This window comes from Sapajus apella, unplaced genomic scaffold (assembly GCF_009761245.1).
Source record: "Sapajus apella isolate SASKATOON/1434 unplaced genomic scaffold, GSC_monkey_1.0 scaffold33, whole genome shotgun sequence".
NCBI lineage: Eukaryota > Metazoa > Chordata > Mammalia > Primates > Cebidae > Sapajus > Sapajus apella.
The window spans coordinates 10,909,090-10,930,847 of record NW_022436973.1 but is presented as its reverse complement, the minus strand read 5'-3'; the positions used below and the strand labels follow the sequence as shown (position 1 = coordinate 10,930,847).

The following is a 21,758-nucleotide window of genomic DNA, read 5'->3' as shown; positions in this document are numbered from 1 at the left end:
GCAGTCCCTCACCATTGATGGATGGGTACAGCTGAGCATAGTGTATTTTTTCCCAGAGTTTGTCCCTTTTGGCTCAGTCCTGAGGTCTTTATCTTTCACAGGCTCCCCTGTGAGGAGTTATGTTCTGAGGGAAACCATTCACGAGATGGATTCTACTTTGTTTCTCACTCAGGCTATGGAGAGTAAGTTGCTTGTTGGAGGAAAAAACATAGTAGATCATACGAATGAACAGCAGAAAATCCTGGAGCAGAAACGACAGGAAATTGCAGAGCAGGTAACTTTTCATTCTTTTTCAGGGAGAATGGGATGGGGTAGGGTGTATTTATGCTGTAGAGCAAACTTCTCTCATATTAGACTCTCTTCAAAGAGAATGAGCAAGGTGTATATGCCTCATCCTAGCTGGAGACTCTGGTCCTAGGTTGGGGAACCCAGCATAGACACAGTCTCTAAGAGCAAGCTGATGAATTTTGTCATGTTGCTCAGAAACGTCGAGAAAGAGAAATCCAGCAACAGATGGAAAGTCGAGATGAGGAGACCTTGGAACTTAAAGAGACATACAGCTCATTGCAGCAAGAGGTGGACATCAAGACCAAAAAACTCAAAAAGGTATGAAAGGAATGAGGCCAGATGGAGGTGCCTTGAGATTTAGGGAAAGGGAGAACGCTATGCTCCCTTCTCACCTGCCTCTCCCCTCGTTCCAGCTCTTCTCCAAGCTTCAGGCAGTGAAGGCTGAGATCCACGACCTCCAAGAAGAACACATCAAGGAGCGCCAAGAGCTAGAGCAGACTCAGAATGAGCTCACCAGGGAGCTGAAACTCAAGTAAGTGCCAGACCTTCCAAGGTGCCCCCAAGCCACTAGCTGAGTCATTGGTCTTGTTTGTTTAGTTAGAAGCAGCCCTGGCTGGGTGTGGTGGCTCACACCTGTAATCTCAGCACTTTGGGAAGCCCAGGCGGGAAGATCACCTGAGGTCAGGAGTTCAAGACCAGCCTGGCCAACATGGTAAAACCCCATCTCTACTAAGAAATATAAAAATTAGCTGAATGTGGTGGCAAATGCTTGTAGTCCCTTGGGAAGCTGAGATAGGAGAATCACTTGAACCCAGGAGGCAGAGATTGCAGTGAGCTGTTATCGTGCCACTGCACTCCAGCCTAGGCAACAGAGCAAGACTTACATCTCATCTCCAAAAAAAAAAAAAAAAAAGAAAAGAAAAATAATAGAAACAGCCCTGAGGACAGGGTCCTTCTCCAGCTTATCTCCTGCTACCCCATCTTCTGTTCATTCCTGAGAAAGTCACTTTCCATCTCTGGATCCCATCTGTTAACCAAATGACTTCACAGGTGATCAAGTTCTCTTCCAACCCTGCCTTCTCAAAGCTTTTAAAGATTCTGGTCTTACATCTGTCTGATGATAAGAGGGAATCTTTTATTAACTTGACTTTTTATTATGACAGTTTTCTGAATGGTATAATGAATACCCAAGTACCCATCACCCAGATTCAAGGATTAACAAGCTTTTACCATCTATCTTTCATAAAAATATTTTGAAGCAAATCTTACCTCATGTTATCTCATTCCTACATACTTACATATATGATCACAGTGGGTTTTTTTTGAGACAGAATCTCGCTCTGTCACCCAGGCTGGAGTACAGTGGCACAATCACAGTTCGCTGCAGCCTCTAACTCGTGGGCTCAAACAATCCTCCCACCTCAGCCTCCCAGGTTGCTGGGACTACAGGTGTGTGCCATTATGCCCAGCTAATTTAAAAAAAAAAAAATTTATGGAGATGGGGTCTTTCTCTGTTGCCTAAGCTGATCTCAAACTCCTGGGCTCAGGTGATCCTCCTGTTTCCTCCCAAAGTGCTGGGATTATAAATTTGAGCCCCCACACCCAGCCCACAATGCTGTTTTTAAAACAGCTTAGTTGAGACATACTTCACATACCATACGTTTCACATATTTAAAGTGTACAAATCAGGCCAGGCATGGTGGCTCATACCTGTAATCCCAGCACTTTGGGAGGCCTAGATGAGTGGATCACCTGAGACCAGGAGTTCATGACCAGCCTAGCTAACATGGTAAAATCCTGTCTCTACTAAAAATCCAAAAATTAGCTGGGTGTGGTGGTGCCCACCTGCAATCCTAGCTACTCGGGGGCTGAGGCAGTAGAATCACTTGAACCTGGGAGGTGGAGGTTGCAGTGAGCTGAGATCACACCGCTTTGCTCCATCTGGGTGAGAGAGCGAGATTTTTGTCTCAAAAATAAAAATTTAAAAATTTAAAAATGATAAAGTACACAATCAGTGTATATATATACATGCATGCATGGGACTGTGAAACTACCACTACAATTTAATTTTAGAACATTTTTATCACCCTCCTCCAAAAGAAACTCTACCAGTTAACTAACAGTCACTCTTCATTACCCACTTTCCCAACCCAAAGTAATCTCTTATCTGCTTCCTGTCTCAATGGATTTGCCTATTCTGGCCATCTCATATAAATGGAATCATACACTATGTGGCCTTTTGTGCCTGGCATCTTTTGCTTAGCAAGATGCTTTCATGGATCATGCAGCAGATATCTGGTAGTCCCAACATCACTTGTTCTTTATTATGACTGAATAATATTCCACTGTATGAATAGGCCACATATTTATTTATTTTTCAGTTTATACACTTTCACATTATTTCTAGTCTTCAGCTGTAATGGATAATACTTCTTTTTTTTGTTTGTTTTTTGGTTTTTTTGAGACGGAGTTTTGCTCTTTTTCCCAAGCTGGAGTGCAGTGGTGTGATCTCAGCTCATTGCAACCTCTGCCTTCCAGTTTCAAGCAATTCTCCTGCCTCAGCCTCCCAAGTAGTTGAGATTACAGGCACCCGCCACCACACCCAGCTAATTTTTTTGTATTTTTAGTAGAGACAGGGTTTCACCATGTTGGCTAGGCTGGTCTCGAACTCCTAACCTTGTGGTCTGCCCGCTTTGGCCTTCCAAAGTGCTGGGATTACAGGCATTAGCCACTGCACCCACACTCCTGGCTCTTTTTTTTTCTTTTTTTTTTGAGATGAAGTCTTGCTCTGTTGCCAGGCTGGAGTGCCGTGGTGCAATCTCTGCTCACTGCAACTTCCACCTCCCGGGTTCAAGTGATTCTCCTGCCTCAGCCTCCCAAGTAGCTGAGACTACAGGTGTGCACCACCACGCCCAGCTAATTTTTGTGTTTTTAGTAGAGACAAGGTTTCACCATCTTGGCCAGGATAGTCTCGTTCTCTTGACCTCGTGATCCACCTGCCTCAACCTCCCAAAGTGCTGGGATTACAGGTGTGAGCCACCGTGCCCAGCCTATGGATAATACTTCTATAAACATTCATGTATAAGTTTTTATATGGATGTGTGTTTTCATTTCTCTGGGATATATTCATTGGAGTGGAATTGCTGGGTCATATGGTAGCTCAGTGTTTAGCTTTTTGAGAAAACGCCAAACCGTTTTCCACAGTGGCTGCACAATTTACATTTCTACCACCAATTTCTCTACATCCTTTTTTTTTCTTTGAGACAATCTCATTCTGTCACCCAGGCTGGGATGCAGTGGTGCAATCTCAGCACACTGCAACCTCCACCTCCTGGGTTCAAGCGATCCTCCCACATCAGCCTCTGGAATAGCTGGGACTACAGGGGCAGGCCATCCCACTTAGCTAATTTTTGTATTTTTTGTAGAAATGGGATTTTACCATATTGTCCAGGCTGGTCTCAAATTCCTGGGCTCAAGGGACCTGCCTGACTCAGCCTCCCAAAATGCTGGGATTACAGGTGTGAGCCACCGTGCCAGCCTCTCCACATCCTTGTCAATACTTGTTATGGCCTGTCTTTTTTTGTTATAGACATCCTAATGGATGTGAAGTGGTACTTCATTATGGTTTTGATTTGCATTTCCCTAATAACTGATGATGTTGAACATCCTTTCATGTGCTTATTGGCCATTCGTGTGTCTTTGGAGAAATACCTATTCAAATCCTCTGCCCATTTTAAAAATGGGGTTGATTTTTGTAATTAAGGTTTTTGTTTGTTTGTTTGTGTCTGTGTGTGTTTTGAGCCAGAGTCTTGCTCTGTCATCCAGGCTGGAGTCCAGTGGTGCAATCTTGACTTATTGCAACCTCTACCCTGCTGGTTTCAAGTGATTCTCATGCCTCAGCCTCTCGAATAGCTGGGATACAGGTTCCCGCCACCATGCCCAGCTGATATTTGTATTTTTAGTAGAGATGGTGTTTCACCATATTGCCCAGGCTGATCTTGAACTTGAACTCCTGACTTTAGGTGATCGACCCGCCTTGGCCTCCCAAAGTGCTGGGATTATAGGAGTGAGCCACCGCACCCAGCCAATAATTAAGTTTTAAGAGTTCTTTTTCTTTTTCTCTTATTGAGACAGAGTCTGGCTCTGTCACCCAGGCTGGAGTGCAATGGTGCAAACTCAGCTCACTGCAGCCTCCACCTCTGGGGTTCAAGTGATTCTCCTGCCTCAGCCTCCCAAGTATCAGGGACAACAGGCATGTGCCACCATGACCAGCTGATTTTTATATTTTTAGTAGAGACAGGGTTTCACCATGTTGGCCAGGCTGGTCTCGAACTCCTGACCTCAGGTGATCCACCTGCCTTGGCCTCCCAAAATGCTGGGATTACAGGCATGAGCCACCATACCTAGCCAAGTTTTAAGAGCTCTTTATATTAATATATTATGGATACCACTCCCTTGCCAGATTCATGATTCAAAGATACTTTCTGTTGCTCTGTGAGTTGTTTTTTTTTAAAGATGGGGTTTCACCATGATGGCCAGGCTGGTTTTGAACTCCTGACCTCAGGTGATCAACCCACCTCGGCCTCCCAAAGTGCTAGGATTACAGGCATGAGCCACCACGCCCAGCCTCTGTGAGTTGTTTTTAAACTTTCTTGATGGTATTACTTATAGCACAAAAGATTTCCATTGTGATGTTGCCCAATTTAATTCTATTTTCTTTTGTTTATTGTACTTTTGGTATTGTATCTATCTAGATTTGCCTTTTCTGGACCTTTCGTATAAATTTATAAATGGAATAATACTGGAGTAATGCGGCCTTTTGTTACTGCTTTCTTCCACTGTGTGTATGTGTGTGTGTGTGTATGTGTTTTCTTGAGTGTTTTTTTTTAGAGATAAAGCCTTCTTCTGTGAAACAGACTGGAGTGCAGTGGCGCCATCATAGCTCACTGCAGCCATGACCTGCCGGGTTCAAGTGATTTTCCTGTTTGAGCCTCCTGAGTAGCTGGGACTTCAGATGCATGCTAGCACACTGGCTAATTTTAAAATTATTTTTATAAGGGTGGGTCTTGCTGTGTTGCCAAGGCTAGTATGATATTTTCAACAGTCTTCCATGTTGTGGCATGTATCAGTACTTTATTCATTTTTTATGGCCAGATAATATTCTATTGTATAAATATATAACATTTTATTTATCCATTCATTATTTGATAGACATTTGGGTTATTTCTACTTTTGGGTGTTATGAGTAGTGCTGCCATGAACATTCATGTACAAGTGTTTTTGTGGACGTATGTTTCATTGTCTTAGATCTTCTAGAGGCTTATAGTTTTAGGTCTTACATTTAGGGCTGTGAGCCATTTGAGTTAATTTCTGTGTATGGTGTGAAGTAGGGTTTCAAGTGCAGTGTTTTGGATGCAGATATCCAGTTGTCCCAGCACCATTTGTTGAAAGAGCTCTTCACTCCCCATTTCATTGTCTTGGTATACTTATTGAAAGTTGCGGCCAGGCATGGTGGCTCTCACCTGTCATCACAGCAGTTTGGGAGGCCAAGGAGTAGGGCGGATCACGAGGTCAACAGATCGAGACCATCCTCGTCAACATGGTGAAACTCCGTCTCTACTAAAAAATACAAAAATTAGCTGGGCATGGTGGCGCACGCCTGTAGTCCCAGCTACTCGGGAGGCTGAGGCAGGAGAATTGCTTGAACCCAGGAGACGGAGGTTGCGGTGAGCCGAGATCGCGCCATTGCACTCCAGCCTGGGTAACAAGAGCAAAATTCCGTCTCAAAAAAAAAGGCAGTTGACCATAAATGTAAGCATTTATTTCTTTTAATACTGTTAATTACTGTAGCTTTGTAGTAAGTTTTGAAATCAGGGAATGTGAGTCCTCCAAGCTTCTTCTTCTTTTTCAAGAGTGTTTTAAGCCCTTGCATTTCCATATTCAAGCATACCTTGTTTTATTGCACTCTGCTTTATTGTACTTCACAGATATTACATTTTCTACAAATTGAAGGTTTGTGGAAACCCTGCAAAGAGCAAATCTGTTGGAACCATTTTTTTTTTTTTTTTAGATGGAGCCTCACTCTGTCACCAGGCTGGAGTGCAGTGGCACGATCTCAGCTCATTGCAACCTTCACCTCTTAGGTTCAAGCGATTCTCCTCCCTCAGCCTCTCAAGTAGCTGGGACTACAGACATGCATCACCACACCCAGCTAATTTTTATATTTTTAGTACAGAGTTTCACCATGTTGGCCAGGATGGTCTCAATCTCCTGACATCGTCATCTGCCCACCTTGGCCTCCCAAAGTTCTGGGATTGCAGTTGTGGGCCACCATGCCTGGCTGTTGGCACCATTTTTTCAATGGCATATGCTCACTTCATGTCTCTGTGTAAGCATTTCTTAGCAATAAAGTATTTTTACAGTCTGTACTTTTTTTAGACAAAATAGTATTTAATAGACTACAATATAGTGTAAACGTAACTTTTATATGCACTGGGAAAAATTGTGTTATGTGCTTTATTACGATACTTATTTTATTGCAGTGGTCTGAAACCAAACCCCCAGTATCTCTGAGGTATGCCTCTACATTTTAAAACTAGCTCATCAATTTCTGCAAACAAAGCCAGCTGGGATTTTGATATTGATCGTGTTGAATCTGTAGATCAATTTTGGCAATATTGTCATCTTAACAGTATCAAGTATTCAGATCCATGAACATGAGATGTCTTTCCATTTATTTATTATTTCTTTAATTTTTCTCAAGAATGTTTTGAGTTTTCAAAGTACAAGACTTGTACTTCTTTTGTTAAATCTATACCTAAGGGTTTTTTGGGTGCTTTGTATATGACATTGTTTTCTTAATTTTATTTTTGGAATATTAATTACTAGTATATAAAAATATCAGCTGGGCACAGTGGCTCACACCTGTAATCCCAGCACTTTGGGAGGCCAAGGTGGATGGATCACCTGAAGTCAGGAGTTCAAGGCCACCCTGGCCAATATGGTGAAACCCTGTCTCTATAAAAAATAGAAATTAGTTGGGCGTGATGCTGGGTGCCTGTAATCTCAGCTACTGGGGGAGCTGTGACAGAAGAATTGCTTGAACCCTGGAGGCAGAGGTTGCAGTGAGCTGAGATTGTGCCATTGCACTATAGCCTAGGCAACAGAGTGAGACTCCATCTCAAAAAAAAATTTTATATATATATATATATTTGGTTTTTGTCTACATGATATTTTACACCTAAAAAAATTAAGTTTCTTAGTATTTTCTAGTAACCAATCCACATTTAGATTTTCTTGGTTTGTTCATATTAGGATCTACATATTAGGACTACATGTTACATTTGGTTATTAAATCTCTTAGACTTATTTTAATCTGAGGCAATTCTTTTTATTTTAAAAAATATTTTTCAGCGAGGTGTGGTGGCTCACGCCTGTAATCCCAGCACTTTGGGAGGCCAAGGCAGGTGAATCATGAGGTCAGGAGTTCAAGAGCAGCCTGGCCAACATGGTGAAACCCTGTGTCTACTAAAAATACAAAAATTAACTGAGTGTGGTGGCATGCACCTGTAATCTCAGCTACTTGGGAGGCTGAGGCAGGAGAATTGCTTAAATCTAGATGGCAGAGTTTGCAATGAGCCAAGATTGTGCCACTGCACTCCTGCCGGGGCAACAAGAGCAAAACTCCATCTCAAAAATACATGTTTATATATATTTTTTCTTTCATAGTTGACTTGTTGAAAAGACTGAGTCAGATAGCCTGTAGAAATAGCCCACATTGTAGGTGGGAGTGGTGGCATGTGCCTGCAGTTCCAGCTATTTGGGAAGCTGAGGCAGGAGGATTGCTTGAGCCCAGGAGTTCAAGGCTGCAGTGAACCAAGATTATGCTACTGCACCCCGGTCGACCAAGGGAGACACCAATTCAAAAAAAAAAAAGAAATATACTGCATTCTGGATTTGTTGGTCTCTTTCCTCATGGTGTCAATTAACTTGTATCTCTATCCCCTTTATTAGTTTTAACTAAAAGCTATCTCTAAAGCACTGGTTCCCAACCTTGGCTACAAACTGAGAAGTTTTTTTTTTTTTTTTTTTTGAGACGGAGTTTCACGTTACCCAGGCTGGAGTGCAATGGCGCGATCTCGGCTCACCGCAACCTCCGCCTCCTGGGTTCAGGCAGTTCTCCCGCCTCAGCCTCCTGAGTAGCTGGGATTACAGGCACGCGCCACCATGCCCAGCTAATTTTTTGTAGTTGTAGTAGAGACGGGGTTTCACCATGTTGACCAGGATGGTCTCGATCTCTTGACCTCGTGATCCACCCGCCTCGGCCTCCCAAAGTGCTGGGATTACAGGCTTGAGCCACCGCGCCTGGCCTCAAACTGAGAAGTTTTAAACATTAGTGATGTCTGGGCCCCACCTCAGAGATTCTGATTTAATTGGTCTAGGGCAGTAGTCCTTAAACTTCAGCAGGCATCAGAATTACCTGAAGGGATTGTTACACAGATTGCTTGGTATCACACCCAGAGGCTGATTCAGAAAGGCTGGGGCAGGGCCTGAGAATTTTCATTTCTAATAGGTTCCAGGTATTGCTTCTGCTGGTTTGGTGAATGTATTTTGAGAACTCTTAATGATCTCTCATGAGGTCTGGGCAAGATATTTTTTGAAACTCTGTAGGTAATATGAATGTGCAGCCTGGCTTGAGAAATGCGGAGCTAATGGTTTCAGCCAACAGGTGATCTTTGTCTGGATCCATGATTTCATTAGTGGGGTGACAAATGACCATGCCTGGCCAAAGAAGAACTTTTCCTCTTTTTTTTTTTTTTTTGGAGACGAAGTCTCACTCTGTCGCCCAGGCTGGAGTGCAGTGGCACGATCTTGGCTCACTGCAACCTCTGCCTCCCAGGTTCAGGCAATTCTCCTGCCTCAGTCTCCTGAGTAGATGGGATTACAGGCGTGTGCCACCACGTGCAGCTAATTTTTGTATTTTTAGTAGAGACCAGGTTTCACCATGTTGGTCAGGCTGGTCTTGAACTCCTGACTTCATGATCCACCCGCCTCGGCCTCCCAAAGTGCTGGGATTACAGGCGTGAGCCACTGCGCCCAGCAGAAGAACTTTTCAAAGGGATTCTTTTAATGACCAAATTTTAAATTTGGAAAAGAGCCCTTAAAATTAAATGTGGGCCACATGTGGTGGCTCATGCCTATAATCCCAGCACTTTGGGAGGCTGAGGTGGGTAAATTGCCTGAGCTCAGGAGTTTAAGACCAGCCTGGGTAACATGGTGAAACCCTGTCTCTACTAAAAATACAAAAAAAATTAGCCAGGCATGGTGGCGTGTGCCTGTAATTTCAGTTACTCCGGGGGCTGAGGCACGAGAATCACTTGAACCGAGAGATGAAGGTTGCGGTATGCTGAGATCGCACCACTTTACATCCATCCTGGGTGACAGAATGAGACTGTCTCCAAAAATATTAATTAAATGTATGTGTCGGTCAGTCCTCTTTGTAGGTATGTACCTCTAGAAAAACAATCAGGACAAAATATACCAAAATATTAATAATATTTATCTCAGGATAGTGAAATTGTGAGTAAATTATGTTTTTTACATTTTCTTCTTCTTTTTTTTTTTTTTTTGAGACAGATTATTGCTGTGTCACCCAGGCTGGAGTGCAGTGGCACAATCTTGGCTCATTGCCACCTCTGCCTCCCAGGTTCAAGTGAATCTCATGCTTTAGCCTCCAAAGTAGCTTGGATTACAGGTCAACCACACATGGCTAATTTTTATATTTTTAGTAGAGACAGGGTTTTGCCATGTTGGTCAGTCTGGTCTCGAACTCCTGACCTCAGGGGATCCACCAAAATATTTTTTTTCTAAGGAATCTATTTTCATTATTATATCTCTTTTTATTTATTTTTTTTTTTTGGATGGAGTTTTAGCCTAGGCTGGAATGCAATGGCTCACTGCAACCTTCGCCCTCTAAGTTCAAGCAATTCTCCTGCCTCAGCCTCCCGAGTAGCTAGGATTATAGGTGCCCATCACCACACCTGGCTAATTTTTGTATTTTCATAGAAACGGGATTTCACCATGTTGGCCAGGCTGGTCTCAAACTCCTGACTTCAGGTGATCCACCCGCCTTGGCCTCCTGAAGTGCTAGGATTACAGGCGTGAGCCACCATGCCCAGCCTGTATCTCTTTTTATATCTTTTGAGTAAACAGTGAGTCAGCCTGTTTCTCACAGTACCCTATACTAGTCTGTTCTGTTTTCTCTGTGTCCCTTCCACGTTATTTCCTCTTAGCATTGTTTTGTCTTGAGGCTTTAAAAGAATAAAGGCAGAGATGTAACAGGAGACAGTCATCACCATAGAGAGACACAACCAGTGGGTTCCAGTTTCCTTGTTTGATGTGTTTCCTGGGCACTTATCAGGCAGAGACTATACATAGGAATGGTCTTCATTCTCAGTGCTCTCAGGGACTGAAATCCATTCAGTCCTGCTTTTTATCTTGATCAGTAAGAAAGGGAAAATTTCCAGCTTGAACAACAAGCCATGGGATTGGAGTAAGGCAGCTTAATTTATTCTGTTTTTGGCATTTTGGAAGTTAATAACCTTGGTTAGCAGCACCTGTGGCCCTCTCAAAGATACTTCAGGTAGCATCTGTTCACTCCAGTATAGCCCAGGCATCACCTCACTCTTCAGCCCATTCACATCCTGCCCCTTCCCAGGCAGAAGCGACCTCTCCATATTTCTAAGACAGACCACTCTCAGTGCCTGTTATACCTAACAGAGCTGCACCATTACCTTTTGTTGCAGGCAGGAACCAGATGTCTTTGTGTCTGTATCTCAGCTCTTTATATGCTGCTAGGTCCATAGTACCTGCTGAGTAAATGTTTGCTGTGTGCCTTGACTCTTACCTAATTACTCACCATGCATGAGACCAGATAGCCGTCACTTCATGTGTATTCTGTATCTGTTTTCACCTATGTTACGTTATGTTACAGGCATCTTATCATAGAAAACTTTATCCCTCTGGAAGAAAAAAGTAAAATTATGAATAGAGCTTTCTTTGATGAAGAGGAAGATCATTGGAAACTACATCCTATAACCAGACTGGAGTAAGTCACTATTAACTTGTATATTTTCAAGTATGGGGCAGGAAAAGAATGTTGATGACAAGACACCTTCGATCAACAAAGGGGTATGGTAAGAACACATTTTGGCTCATTGAAACTCAAAACCCATTGTATTTCTGATTTTGTAGGTGCCATAGATCCACCAGGTGAAAGTTTGATGATGAGAGTGGTTTTAGGAATTGGGAGACTTTGTCACTAGTGAGCAAGTGACTTTTCCAAAGTTCCTGCATTTCTGTTTCCCCATCTGTGAAGTGAAATATGCTAGGCCACATGAGGGCAATTCAGAGCTGTTTGTGTGTCATTCTGACCCACAGTGTTGAGAAGGATTCTCACTCTAAGTCCGGGTCCTGCTGGAAGGACGGGAGACACCTGGCAGGGACGCAGAGGTGGGGAGTGTTGACAGCTATGCTTTGTGAATGCCGTCCATGAACTGGGCGATGATTAAAATCCCTTCTGGCTTAAAAGATGCATGATGCTCTGAATCAGAAAGCAACTCAAGCAGAAAAGAGAGTCAGCTCCTGTCCCACTTATGTCAGCCTGCGGTCCAGGGGGTTACTTGCTTCAGGTTCTATCAGAGTCTTCCCAGTGTTGGTTCCACAGGACTCCAGCCAGGGCTCTAACACTGCAGTTCATTTTCAGGAATCAGCAAATGATGAAGCGGCCAGTCTCAGCCGTGGGATATAAGAGACCACTGAGCCAGCACGCAAGAATGTCCATGATGATTCGTCCAGAGCCCCGATACAGGGTAAGAAGGTCCTTCTTGGGTTTTTCTCTTGTCTCTTTGGAGTTTAGATTTGTGTAAACCTTTAAATACTATTCCACTCGGATTTTATACCCTCTTTCCAGAGGTACTTGAAAACAATAACAACAATTATAACAATTAATAAGCTGAGCACAGTGGCTCACACCTGTAATCCCAGCAGTTTGGAAGGCCAAGGTGGGCAGATTGCTTGAGCCCAGGAGTCTGAGACCAGCCTGGGCAATGTGGCGAAACCCTAACTCTACTAAAAATACAAAAACTAGCCAGATGTGGTGGTGTGTGCCTGTAGTCCCAGCTACCTGGGAGGCTGAGGTGGGAGGATTACCTGAGCCTGGGCGGCAGAGGTTGCATTGAGCCAAGATTGTGCCACTGAACACTAGCCTGGGTGACAGAGACCCTGTCTCAAAAAATAAGGAAATATAATAAAAATAATAACTAATAGGCCAGGCACAGCGGCCCATGCCTATAATCTCAGCACTTTGGGAGGCCGAGGTGGGCAGATCACCTGAGGTCAGGAGTTCACCTGGGGTCAGGAGTTCACCTGGCCAATGTGGTGAAACCCTATCTCTACTAAAAATATAAAAATTAGCCGGGCATCATAGCAGGTGCCTGTAATCCCAGCTACTCGGGAGGCTGAGGCAGGAGAATTGCTTAAACCCAGGAGGTGGAGGTTGCAGTGAGCCGAGATCATGCCATTGCACTCCAGCCTGGGCAACAAAAGCGAAACTCCATCTCAAAAAAATGATAATAATAACTAATGGGAATAAATAAAAAGATGAATGAAGTTTAGAAAGTTAGTAGTAGATGCCAGGCACGGTGGCTCACATCTGTAACCCCAGCACTTTGGGATGCTGAGGTGGGCAGATCACATGAGGTCAGGAGTTTGAGACCAGCCTGGCTAACATGATGAAACCCCATCTCTACTAAAAATACAAAAATTAGCCAGGTGTGGTGGCACACACCTATAGTCCCACCTACTTGGGAGGCTGAGGAAAGAAAACAGCTTGAACCCTGGAGGCAGAGGTTGCATTGAGCCAAGATTGTGCCACTGTACTCCAGCCTGGGGGACAGAGCAAGACTCCATCTGAAAAAAAAAAAAGAGTCAGTACTAGAGAAGGAGAAGAATACAAACCTCCTATCCATCATGGCCAATCAGTATTAACAAGAGCTTCAAAATGGCTCTGTGAGAAGACTGGTGAGAACACAGATGTGTAGTCACAGGAGATGGACCTGTCAGAAAAGCTTCAGGTACTTTCATCTCAGAAAATGTGTGTCAGTCATGCAGACATTTAAAGGGACATCACGGAGGACTATTTAATGACCCCAAAATAGAAAAACAGAAGCTCTTTTTTCTTGTTTTGCTCTGTTACCCAGGCTGGGGTGCAGTGGTGCAGTCTCTGCTCGCTGCAACCCCCTTCTCCTGGGTTCAAGCCATTCTGGTGATTCAGCCTCCCTAGTAGCTGGGACTACAGGCACGTGCCAGGACACCCAGCTAATTTTTGTATTTTTAGTAGAGATGGGGTTTCACCATGTTGTCTAGGCTGCTTTTGAACTCCTGACCTCAGGTGCTGGGATTACAGGCATGAGCCACTGCACTGGCCTTTTTTTTTTTTTTTTTTTTTTATAGGCAGGATCTCACTGCGACACCCAAACCGGAGTGCTGTAGCACAATCACAGCTCACTGTTTTCTCAAACTCCTGGGCTCAAGTGATCCTCCTACTATGGACTGCCAAAGCACTGGGATGACCATGCCCAGCTGAGAGCTTCTGTTTATAAGCGTTTGCCATGTGCCGGGCACTGTACCCAACACTTGACTGCTTTCTCTAATTAAGCTTCCCCATCTCCTCTATGCAGTCAGTCCTGTTGCTTGAAGGTCAGGTAGTATGGCAAGTGGCTGAACTAGGATACACAATGTATTAAGTTATAGAGTAATCTGTACCAGAAGTATACACATGAATACAAAATGTGGCACAAAATATATCAAAATGTAAACTGTTTTGCTCTGGTTGGTGGAAGCACACTCAATTTATTTATTTTTTTCTTTTTGCTCATCTGTATTTTATAAATATCAATAAGGAATTTGTATTATTTTTATAGTGAAAGATTTTAATTTTTTTTTTTTTTTTTTTTTTTTTTTTTTTTTTTGAGACGGAGTTTCACTCTTGTTACCCAGGCTGGAGTGCAATGGCACAATCTCGGCTCACCGCAACCTCCGCCTCCTGGGTTCAGGCAATTCTCCTGCCTCAGCCTCCTGAGTAGCTGGGATTACAGGCACGCACCACCATGCCCAGCTAATTTTTTGTATTTTTAGTAGAGACGGGGTTTCACCATGTTGACCAGGATGGTCTCGATCTCTTGACCTCGTGATCCACCCGCCTCGGCCTCCCAAAGTGCTGGGATTACAGGCTTGAGCCACCGCGCCCGGCCTATAGTGAAAGATTTTTACTTTAAAATAATCTTTAAAATGTTTCTGAGTCTCTCTCGGCAGCCAGAGATAATTTAAGAAGATTAAGATTAGGAAGATTAAGATGAGTTAGCTCCTTGGGTGCCATTCCTCCCGGCTTTGAGTTATTTAAAAGAAAGAAAGCAAAAGCAAAAAATGAGGTGGGGTTAGTGTTATAAAACTGCATCACTTCTTTTAGGCAGGCTCTTTCTTGGTAGGCCCTCAATAAGAAACAATTCACACTTCTGTTCCTGGAAGGGGCCTCGATTGCCTGTATTGTCTGTGTCCAGTTGGAGGCTAATCTAGCTGCCGATGGCTTGCTTCTGCAGGCAGAAAACATTGTGCTGTTAGAGCTGGACATGCCCAGCCGGACGACCAGAGACTACGAGGGCCCAGCCATTGCCCCCAAGGTCCAGGCTGCATTGGATGCGGCCCTGCAGGATGAAGATGAGATACAGGTGGATGCATCATCCTTTGAAAGCACTGCAAATAAGAAATCCAAGGCCAGGTGAGTGGCTTTGATGAGGTGTGTTTAAACAGAACATGTTTGAACAAGGACAGACCAAAGCAAGAATGCTTGTTTATCATGGAATACTTTGCAGAACACACTGGAAAATGTTGCCATATTACTCCTATGTTTACTTATTAATTCTACAAATATTTATGGTTGAGACATTATGCCAGGTATACTGAATGGCAGAATACTGAATGTCCCCAGCCCCGTACCGTAAGGTGAATGTGTTCTGGTGAAGTAGCAGTCAGTTCTTCAGTTCTCACAAGGTGTTCTGTAGTTCTAAGTGCTTTACAAACATTCTCTTAATGATTTCCTGCAAAACGTTATAAGGTAGGCTGGGTGCAGTGGTTCATGCCCATAATCCCAGCACTTTGGGAGGCCAAAGCGGGCAGACCACAAGGTCAGGAGTTCGTGACCAACCTGACCAACATGGAGAAACCCCATCTCTACTAAAAATACAAAAATATTAGCTGGGCGTGGTGGCTCATGCCTGTAATCCCAGCTACTCAGAAGACTGAGGCAGGATAACAGCTTGAACCCAGGAGGCAAAGGTTGCAGGGAGCCAAGATCGCACCATTGCACTCCAGCCTGGGCAACAGGAGTGAAACTCCATCTCAAAAAAAAATGTATGAGGTAAATATTATAATCGGTCCCATTTTACAGACAAGAAAACCGAAACTTAGAGAATTAACCATCTTAGCCATCTTAAACTTAGAGAATTAGCCAAACTTAGAAAATAGCCATCTCCAAGGAAACCCAGCAAGTAAGGGCCAAAGCAAGAATTCAGAAACGGGTCAACCCACATCCGCAGCCCAGGCTCTGGGTCTCCATGCTAAGTTTACCTCACCTATTTGGTGCAGAAGTAGAAATCTGTCTTATTACATTCTAGATTAGAAGTTTTAGGAAAATAATTCAGTGGAAAACCAAAATGGAAGAAATTCTACCTACAAACTTAATGTTTTCTTTATCAATCTGGAAAGGACAGTCAAGCTTTGGTTTTAAAGGAAGAACAATTGCTAAGCATCAGAGTCTCTTCTCTCAGGTTCCACACCTCCATTCTGAGGCCATTTTGACCATGGCCAAAGATTTAGGCTGTGCTAGTCTAGTGGTTTTACAGTTGAACGTATTGTCATTTTAAGGCCATTGGAGAAAGGCTACCTTGAAATGTTAATTCTGATGTGTCAGGGACAGAGATAGGGACATGTAATGTAAACATGTGTTTGACTTTTGCAGGCCTAAAAGTGGAAGGAAGTCGGGATCCTCCTCCTCTTCCTCAGGAACCCCTGCATCTCAGCTTTATCCACAGTCTCGGGGGCTGGTTCCAAAGTAAAGCCAGCTCCTCTTCTCCCAGGGTGGACACAGCATTTGCCTTCTGAGAGAAGACTAGCAAAAAGCTATAGAGAGGACTCAGCCCAAACTCAGAACTGTTCCCCTGAGGAGAAGCGATGGCCTCTTTGCAGATCAACCAACTTAAGCTGGTGGAATGTGCTGGTCCTCATCTGGTACTCAGCTCCTCTGGGAAACATCTTTTAATTAGCATCTCAGAAATGCATGGGTAAGATACAGTGCGATAGTCCAAGTGGAAAGCAAGAGAATGACCAGTGACCTTGCTTCCTTCCCCCTTGCCTTCTTCTCCCCCTTCCCCTGCTCTCCCTTTCTCTCCCCTCTCCTTTTCTAGCCTGTTCTTTACATGGGGCTCCCTTCTTGTTGAACAATAGGGCAGAATCAGGAGTCACCTTAGCAGGACCACATCTTTAGAGCCTCAGGATAAAATGACAGTGAGGTTGAAAAGTGAAAGCCCTAGAACTTGAATATGTGCCTGTTCTTGTTGGAGAAATGAGAAATCGCATTTGGATCCAGGCCCCAGGTGGGCACCATCAGCAGTCCTGCTTCCATGCACCTCAGTAAGAAGCGGATCTGCCCTTGAGAGCTGCTCAGTGAGGAAATCTCTTCCAGTTTCTGCTCCTGAAGGACTCAATGTTGGGAGCAATAGAAATAACATTCCCTTTGCCTCCTTGGAGTGTTTAGGGAAACAGCTTCTTTAAAACCTCAAAACCATGACCATCCTGTCAAAGACCTAAGTCTGTAAGCCTGTAAGCTGGTGCCATGTCCATACACCATGTCACTTAAACTCTTCATTTGTCACCATCTTTTCCCATGCACACGTACTCTGAGCATCCTTGTGTGGGCCCATCCTCTGCCTCCAGAGCATGCTCTGCAGTAGGCCTGTTTTGTGGGAGAAAGGAGGCTGGTTCTGCCTTCTCTGATGGGGCTAGAGTTGAGGGAACGGGACGTATAGTGGCACTTTTGAATTCCCTGCTTTGTTCCATATTGATACAGAGAGCAGAAGAGTAGCTAGGCAGATGCAGAGATGGAGACATGAGACTCAGTGCAATGGGTAGGGAAGGCATAACAGATGGAAGCAAAGGAATCCTGCCTGCCTTCAGCAGAGTCAGAACTCACCAAATCCTAGAACTGTGGCTCCCTCCAGGCACAGACCTAAGATGCTGGCAAGAGTGGCTGCGTGATTGAATAGGCTCAGAGGAGAGTTCAGAATCCTGTTTACATATACTAGTTTGGTTTGTAAGTTTTAGTTCCCTGTATTGTTGAGATTCAGAGCTTCATTTTATGTTGGTCATTAGGTGAATATTACTCATTGTCCCCCAAGAGAAGCTCATGAGTGTGTGTGGGTGTGAGAACACGATGGTGCCTGTTTTGTGAATGTGTCCATGTGTGTCTGTAAGAGAGAGACCAAGAACTTGCCCAATATTAGAAATACACTAATGTGCAGTTGTTGCCTTTTGTCTTTATTAAAGGCCCATTGAATGACTAATCCAGGCTGGAAGCACTCCCATGTGGGTGTCTGAGTCCATGAGCCAAGCCTGAGGGGACAGTGTGAGTCTCCAGGTCTGCCACACTGGTGCACCTTGCTGGCACGGTGCCTCAGGAAAGTGGCAACTAAGGTGGGCCTTGAGTTATACTTTAACTCAGCTGCTCAGTTCCCAGGGCACATTTCTGGATCAGAACCCATGGGAAATAGGAGGTACTAAGTGCAATGTCTTAGCATTCTGCACAATGGAGATCTGTTGTCCAGCGGCTTATCTCCTTTTTAGTAACCCTTCTTTTTGAACCCAGGGCCCTTTTCAGCATAATAGAGCCTTCCCTCCTCTTTTCTTGAGATCAAACCTGCTTCTTATGTACTGAGAATTTGTCTGTTTGCATAAGAGCAAAACACTAAGGTGGATAGCCTAAGCTGGTTGTTTGCTAGTTACACGTGTCTCTCACACCACATATCCTCAAAGCTAATCTGAATTCTGTAGGCTAAAAATATTTATGTAGCAAATCTGAGAATTGAAAACTGCAAATAACTGGCTGGGTATAGTGGCTCATGCCTGTAATCCTAGCACTTTGGGAGGCCAAGGTGGGTGTATCACCTGAGGTCAGGAGTTCGTGACCAGCTTGGCCAACATGGTGAAACCCCATCTCTATTAAAAATACAAAAATTTGCTAGGTGTGGTGGTGCACACCTGTAGTCCTAGTATTTGGGAGGCTGAGGCACAAGAATCACTTGAACCTGAGAGGTAGAGGTTGCAGTGAGTCAAGATCACGCCACTGCACTCCAGCCTGGTGACAGAGTGAGACTCCACCTCAAAAAAAGGAAAAAAAAAAAAAAAAAAAAAAAGAAAAGAAAACTGCAGATAACCCTATACCTTCATACTGGTATCTCGAGGTGACTCTTCTGACCAAGGGTGGTTAAGTGACACATAGAGCTTTTCTAAGAAGGCAAAAGAAGACTCATTTGGAAACGAAGCCGTCCCTTTCCAAGCAGTCTCTGGTGCTTTTCTTCTCTCAAAATGGATCCGATAAATATTTGAATACAGCAGATTGTAGAATGTCTTGCTGCCACCAGAAAGCTGCTGCTTTGGGCTCTGCATTGAGCCAAATAGGTAGAGGACCTACTAAGCCCACTGAGGGACCAGGTTTTCATGTCTCTAGTCATACCTAGAATGTTCTGAGCCATCCGAGGGCCTTCATGCCAGCAGCAGCTAGCGAAGTCTGAAAGCAAGTCTAGCAGGATCTAAGAGGACCATCAGGAGAAGGAGTTTGAGACTGTGTATGCAGCCCCCAGGAGACCCCCTTTTGCTGTGATCTGGAGAATGTATCTGGCTTCATATTTTAAAGTCCATGTCTCAGTCCCCTGGATTCAGAACCCAAGGCCCCAAATAGTAGGCATGAAGCACTTTCTTAAGACTGACCTACCGCTGGGTTGTTTCCCGTCTAATGCCTGCATGCTGCTTGAATTGCTCACCCACACCTCCATGACCAAGGGCGCCAGAGTGCTGCAGCTTGGGCAGGGGCCGTGCTCTGCTTTTCCTGTCTGACTCTGACAAGTCCTCCCTCACTGAATGTAGAATCGTTGCCAAGTTTCTGAGAAGTGTCGATTCCCTGTTAACATGGATGTCAGTTCTGCCTCTCATTTCCCACTTGGGGTTGAGGCGTGTTGGACCATCTGAACCCCATCAGTGGATGAAAATGGGGCTGTTAATATACTAAAAGCCATAGTAACAATACTCTGAGGGAACTGGCTAAGAATAGTGGGCCTGGCGATTGTCTATCACACAAGGCGTTGTTTTGTGCTATTGAGAAATCTGTCACCTTTCTGCCTGCCCTTGTTTCCTGAATGAAATGCTTCTGGGTTATTTATGAAAGGAGTGATCCTGGGGCAGGCAGGAGGCAGTGAGCTTTATGGCTCCTTGAAGTTGTTATTGATCTTGACCTTCTCTTTGGCTACCTTTAGACAAAGAATATGCCAATCAATACTTGGGGCTCTAAGTTTTACAATTGATATTTATTTGTATCATCTCTTTGTCTAGGAATGTAAAAGTGATTCTAAACTAAGATGTGTAATAAAAATTGCAATCAGATTTATTGTACCTACAAAAAAGTGTCCTTATGAATGACTAAGGGGTTTGAAAATGACATGCCTGTGGCTGACACCTGACATTTTCAATAAACATTTTAATTGGGTGGGAGTAGGAAAATGAAGATTTAGTTGTGATGCTGATGTTATTTAATATGGCAACAAGGGGCAGGGTGCGGTGGCTCACGCCTATAACCATAGCACTTTGGGAGGCTGAGGTGGGTGGATCACTTGAGGTCAGGAGTTGGAGCGATTCAAGCAACATGCAGCCTGGCCAATGTGGTGAAACCCCATCTGTACTAATAATACAAAAAATTAATTGGGCCTGGTAGTATGCGCCTGTCATCCCAGCTACTTGGGAGGCTGAGGCAGGAGAATCACTTGAACCCAGGAGGAGAAGATTGCAGTGAGCCGAGATTGCACCAATGCACTCCATCCTGGGCCACAGAGCGACACTCAATCTCAAAAAAATAATATAAATAAATAAATAATATAGCAACAAAGAAAATAGACATAAAATGAAGAAGGGCAGAGTGACAACTAAGTGCTTTTCAAGTTTTTCCATAGAGGTTCCTGAGACAGGCCTGGCCAACAGGCATGAAATTTCTTTTTACTTTTGTATTTTCTTTTAAAAATTCCTTTAAATGGGCCGGGCGTGGTGGCTCACGCCTGTAATCCAAGCCCTTTGGAGGCCAAGGCGGGCGGATCACCTGAGGTCGGGAGTTCAAGACCAGCCTGACCAACATGGTGAAACCCCGTCTTAATTTAAAAAAAAAAAAAAGAAAAAAAATTCCTTTAAATGTACTATTACATGTCATACTTTAACATACATCTGTGCTTTTTTTTTTTTGAGGCAGGCGTCACTCTGTTGCCCAGGCTGGAGTGCAGTGGCGTGGTCACGGCACTCTGCAGCCTCAACCGCGCAGGCTCAAGTGATCTTCCCACCTCAGCCGGGACTATAGGTGTGCACCACTATGCCTGGCAAGTTTTTTATTTTTTATAGAAATGTGATCTCACTATTTTGTGCAGGCTGCTCTGTGCCTTTTTTAACACAAAAATATTTTATGTTGTTTACCATCAAGAAAAAATGATACAAAAAATGGGCCACACATTGTCTTGTGGAATCCTATGCTCCTAGGCCTGCTGGAGTGACCCTGGCGGGTTGTGCACCCTAGTTGAGAAGTGGGCCTGGGTGGAACGAGCACAGACCCTGGACTCCAAGCTGGGTTTGAATTCTGGTATTGCCACCGCTTACTAGCCATGTGACTAGGACGAATTTAAATTTCCCTCTCTGAGCTTTCAGGTCTTTTGTCTATAAAGTGGTGTGATTATCTCCACTTTGAAGGGCCATTGTGAGGATCAGCGATACATTTAAAACAACAAGTACAGGATGTAGACAGAGCAGATACTTAAAAATGTGGTTACTGCTGTGATAAGGCACTGGGTTTAGAAGATACCATGAACACCTTGGGGCCTGAGAAACTAGAATTCAATATTGGACATACCATCTTTAGAAAATCCTAAGGAAAAGCCGTTAGCCATTTAGCAATGTATATGGAGTACCTTGTATGTGTCAAGCTATTCTAGGTGCTAGATACATTGACGTAACACCAGAAAGCTGCCTGCATGGAACTTGCACTTTAATGGGGATGGAGGATGGGTTAATGTTAAATTAACCAAATGCACATAAAGATATGATTACGAATT

The 21,758-nt window shown here is 44.0% G+C and overlaps 1 protein-coding gene across 1 annotated transcript in view; it reads left to right on the top strand.

Annotated features, from left to right (window-relative positions):
• KIF3B (kinesin family member 3B) overlaps window positions 1-20,075 on the top strand; it is a 53,244-nt gene extending 33,169 nt beyond the window's left edge. Inside the window, exons 3-9 of the mRNA XM_032295276.1 lie at window positions 173-274; window positions 484-606; window positions 702-820; window positions 11,282-11,395; window positions 12,053-12,158; window positions 14,946-15,124; window positions 16,364-20,075. Of these exons, the coding sequence (XP_032151167.1) occupies window positions 173-274; window positions 484-606; window positions 702-820; window positions 11,282-11,395; window positions 12,053-12,158; window positions 14,946-15,124; window positions 16,364-16,460 (840 nt within the window). The 3' untranslated portion in view covers window positions 16,461-20,075. The remainder of the gene's footprint in view (window positions 1-172; window positions 275-483; window positions 607-701; window positions 821-11,281; window positions 11,396-12,052; window positions 12,159-14,945; window positions 15,125-16,363) is intronic.
• The last annotated feature ends 1,683 nt before the right edge of the window (window positions 20,076-21,758 follow it).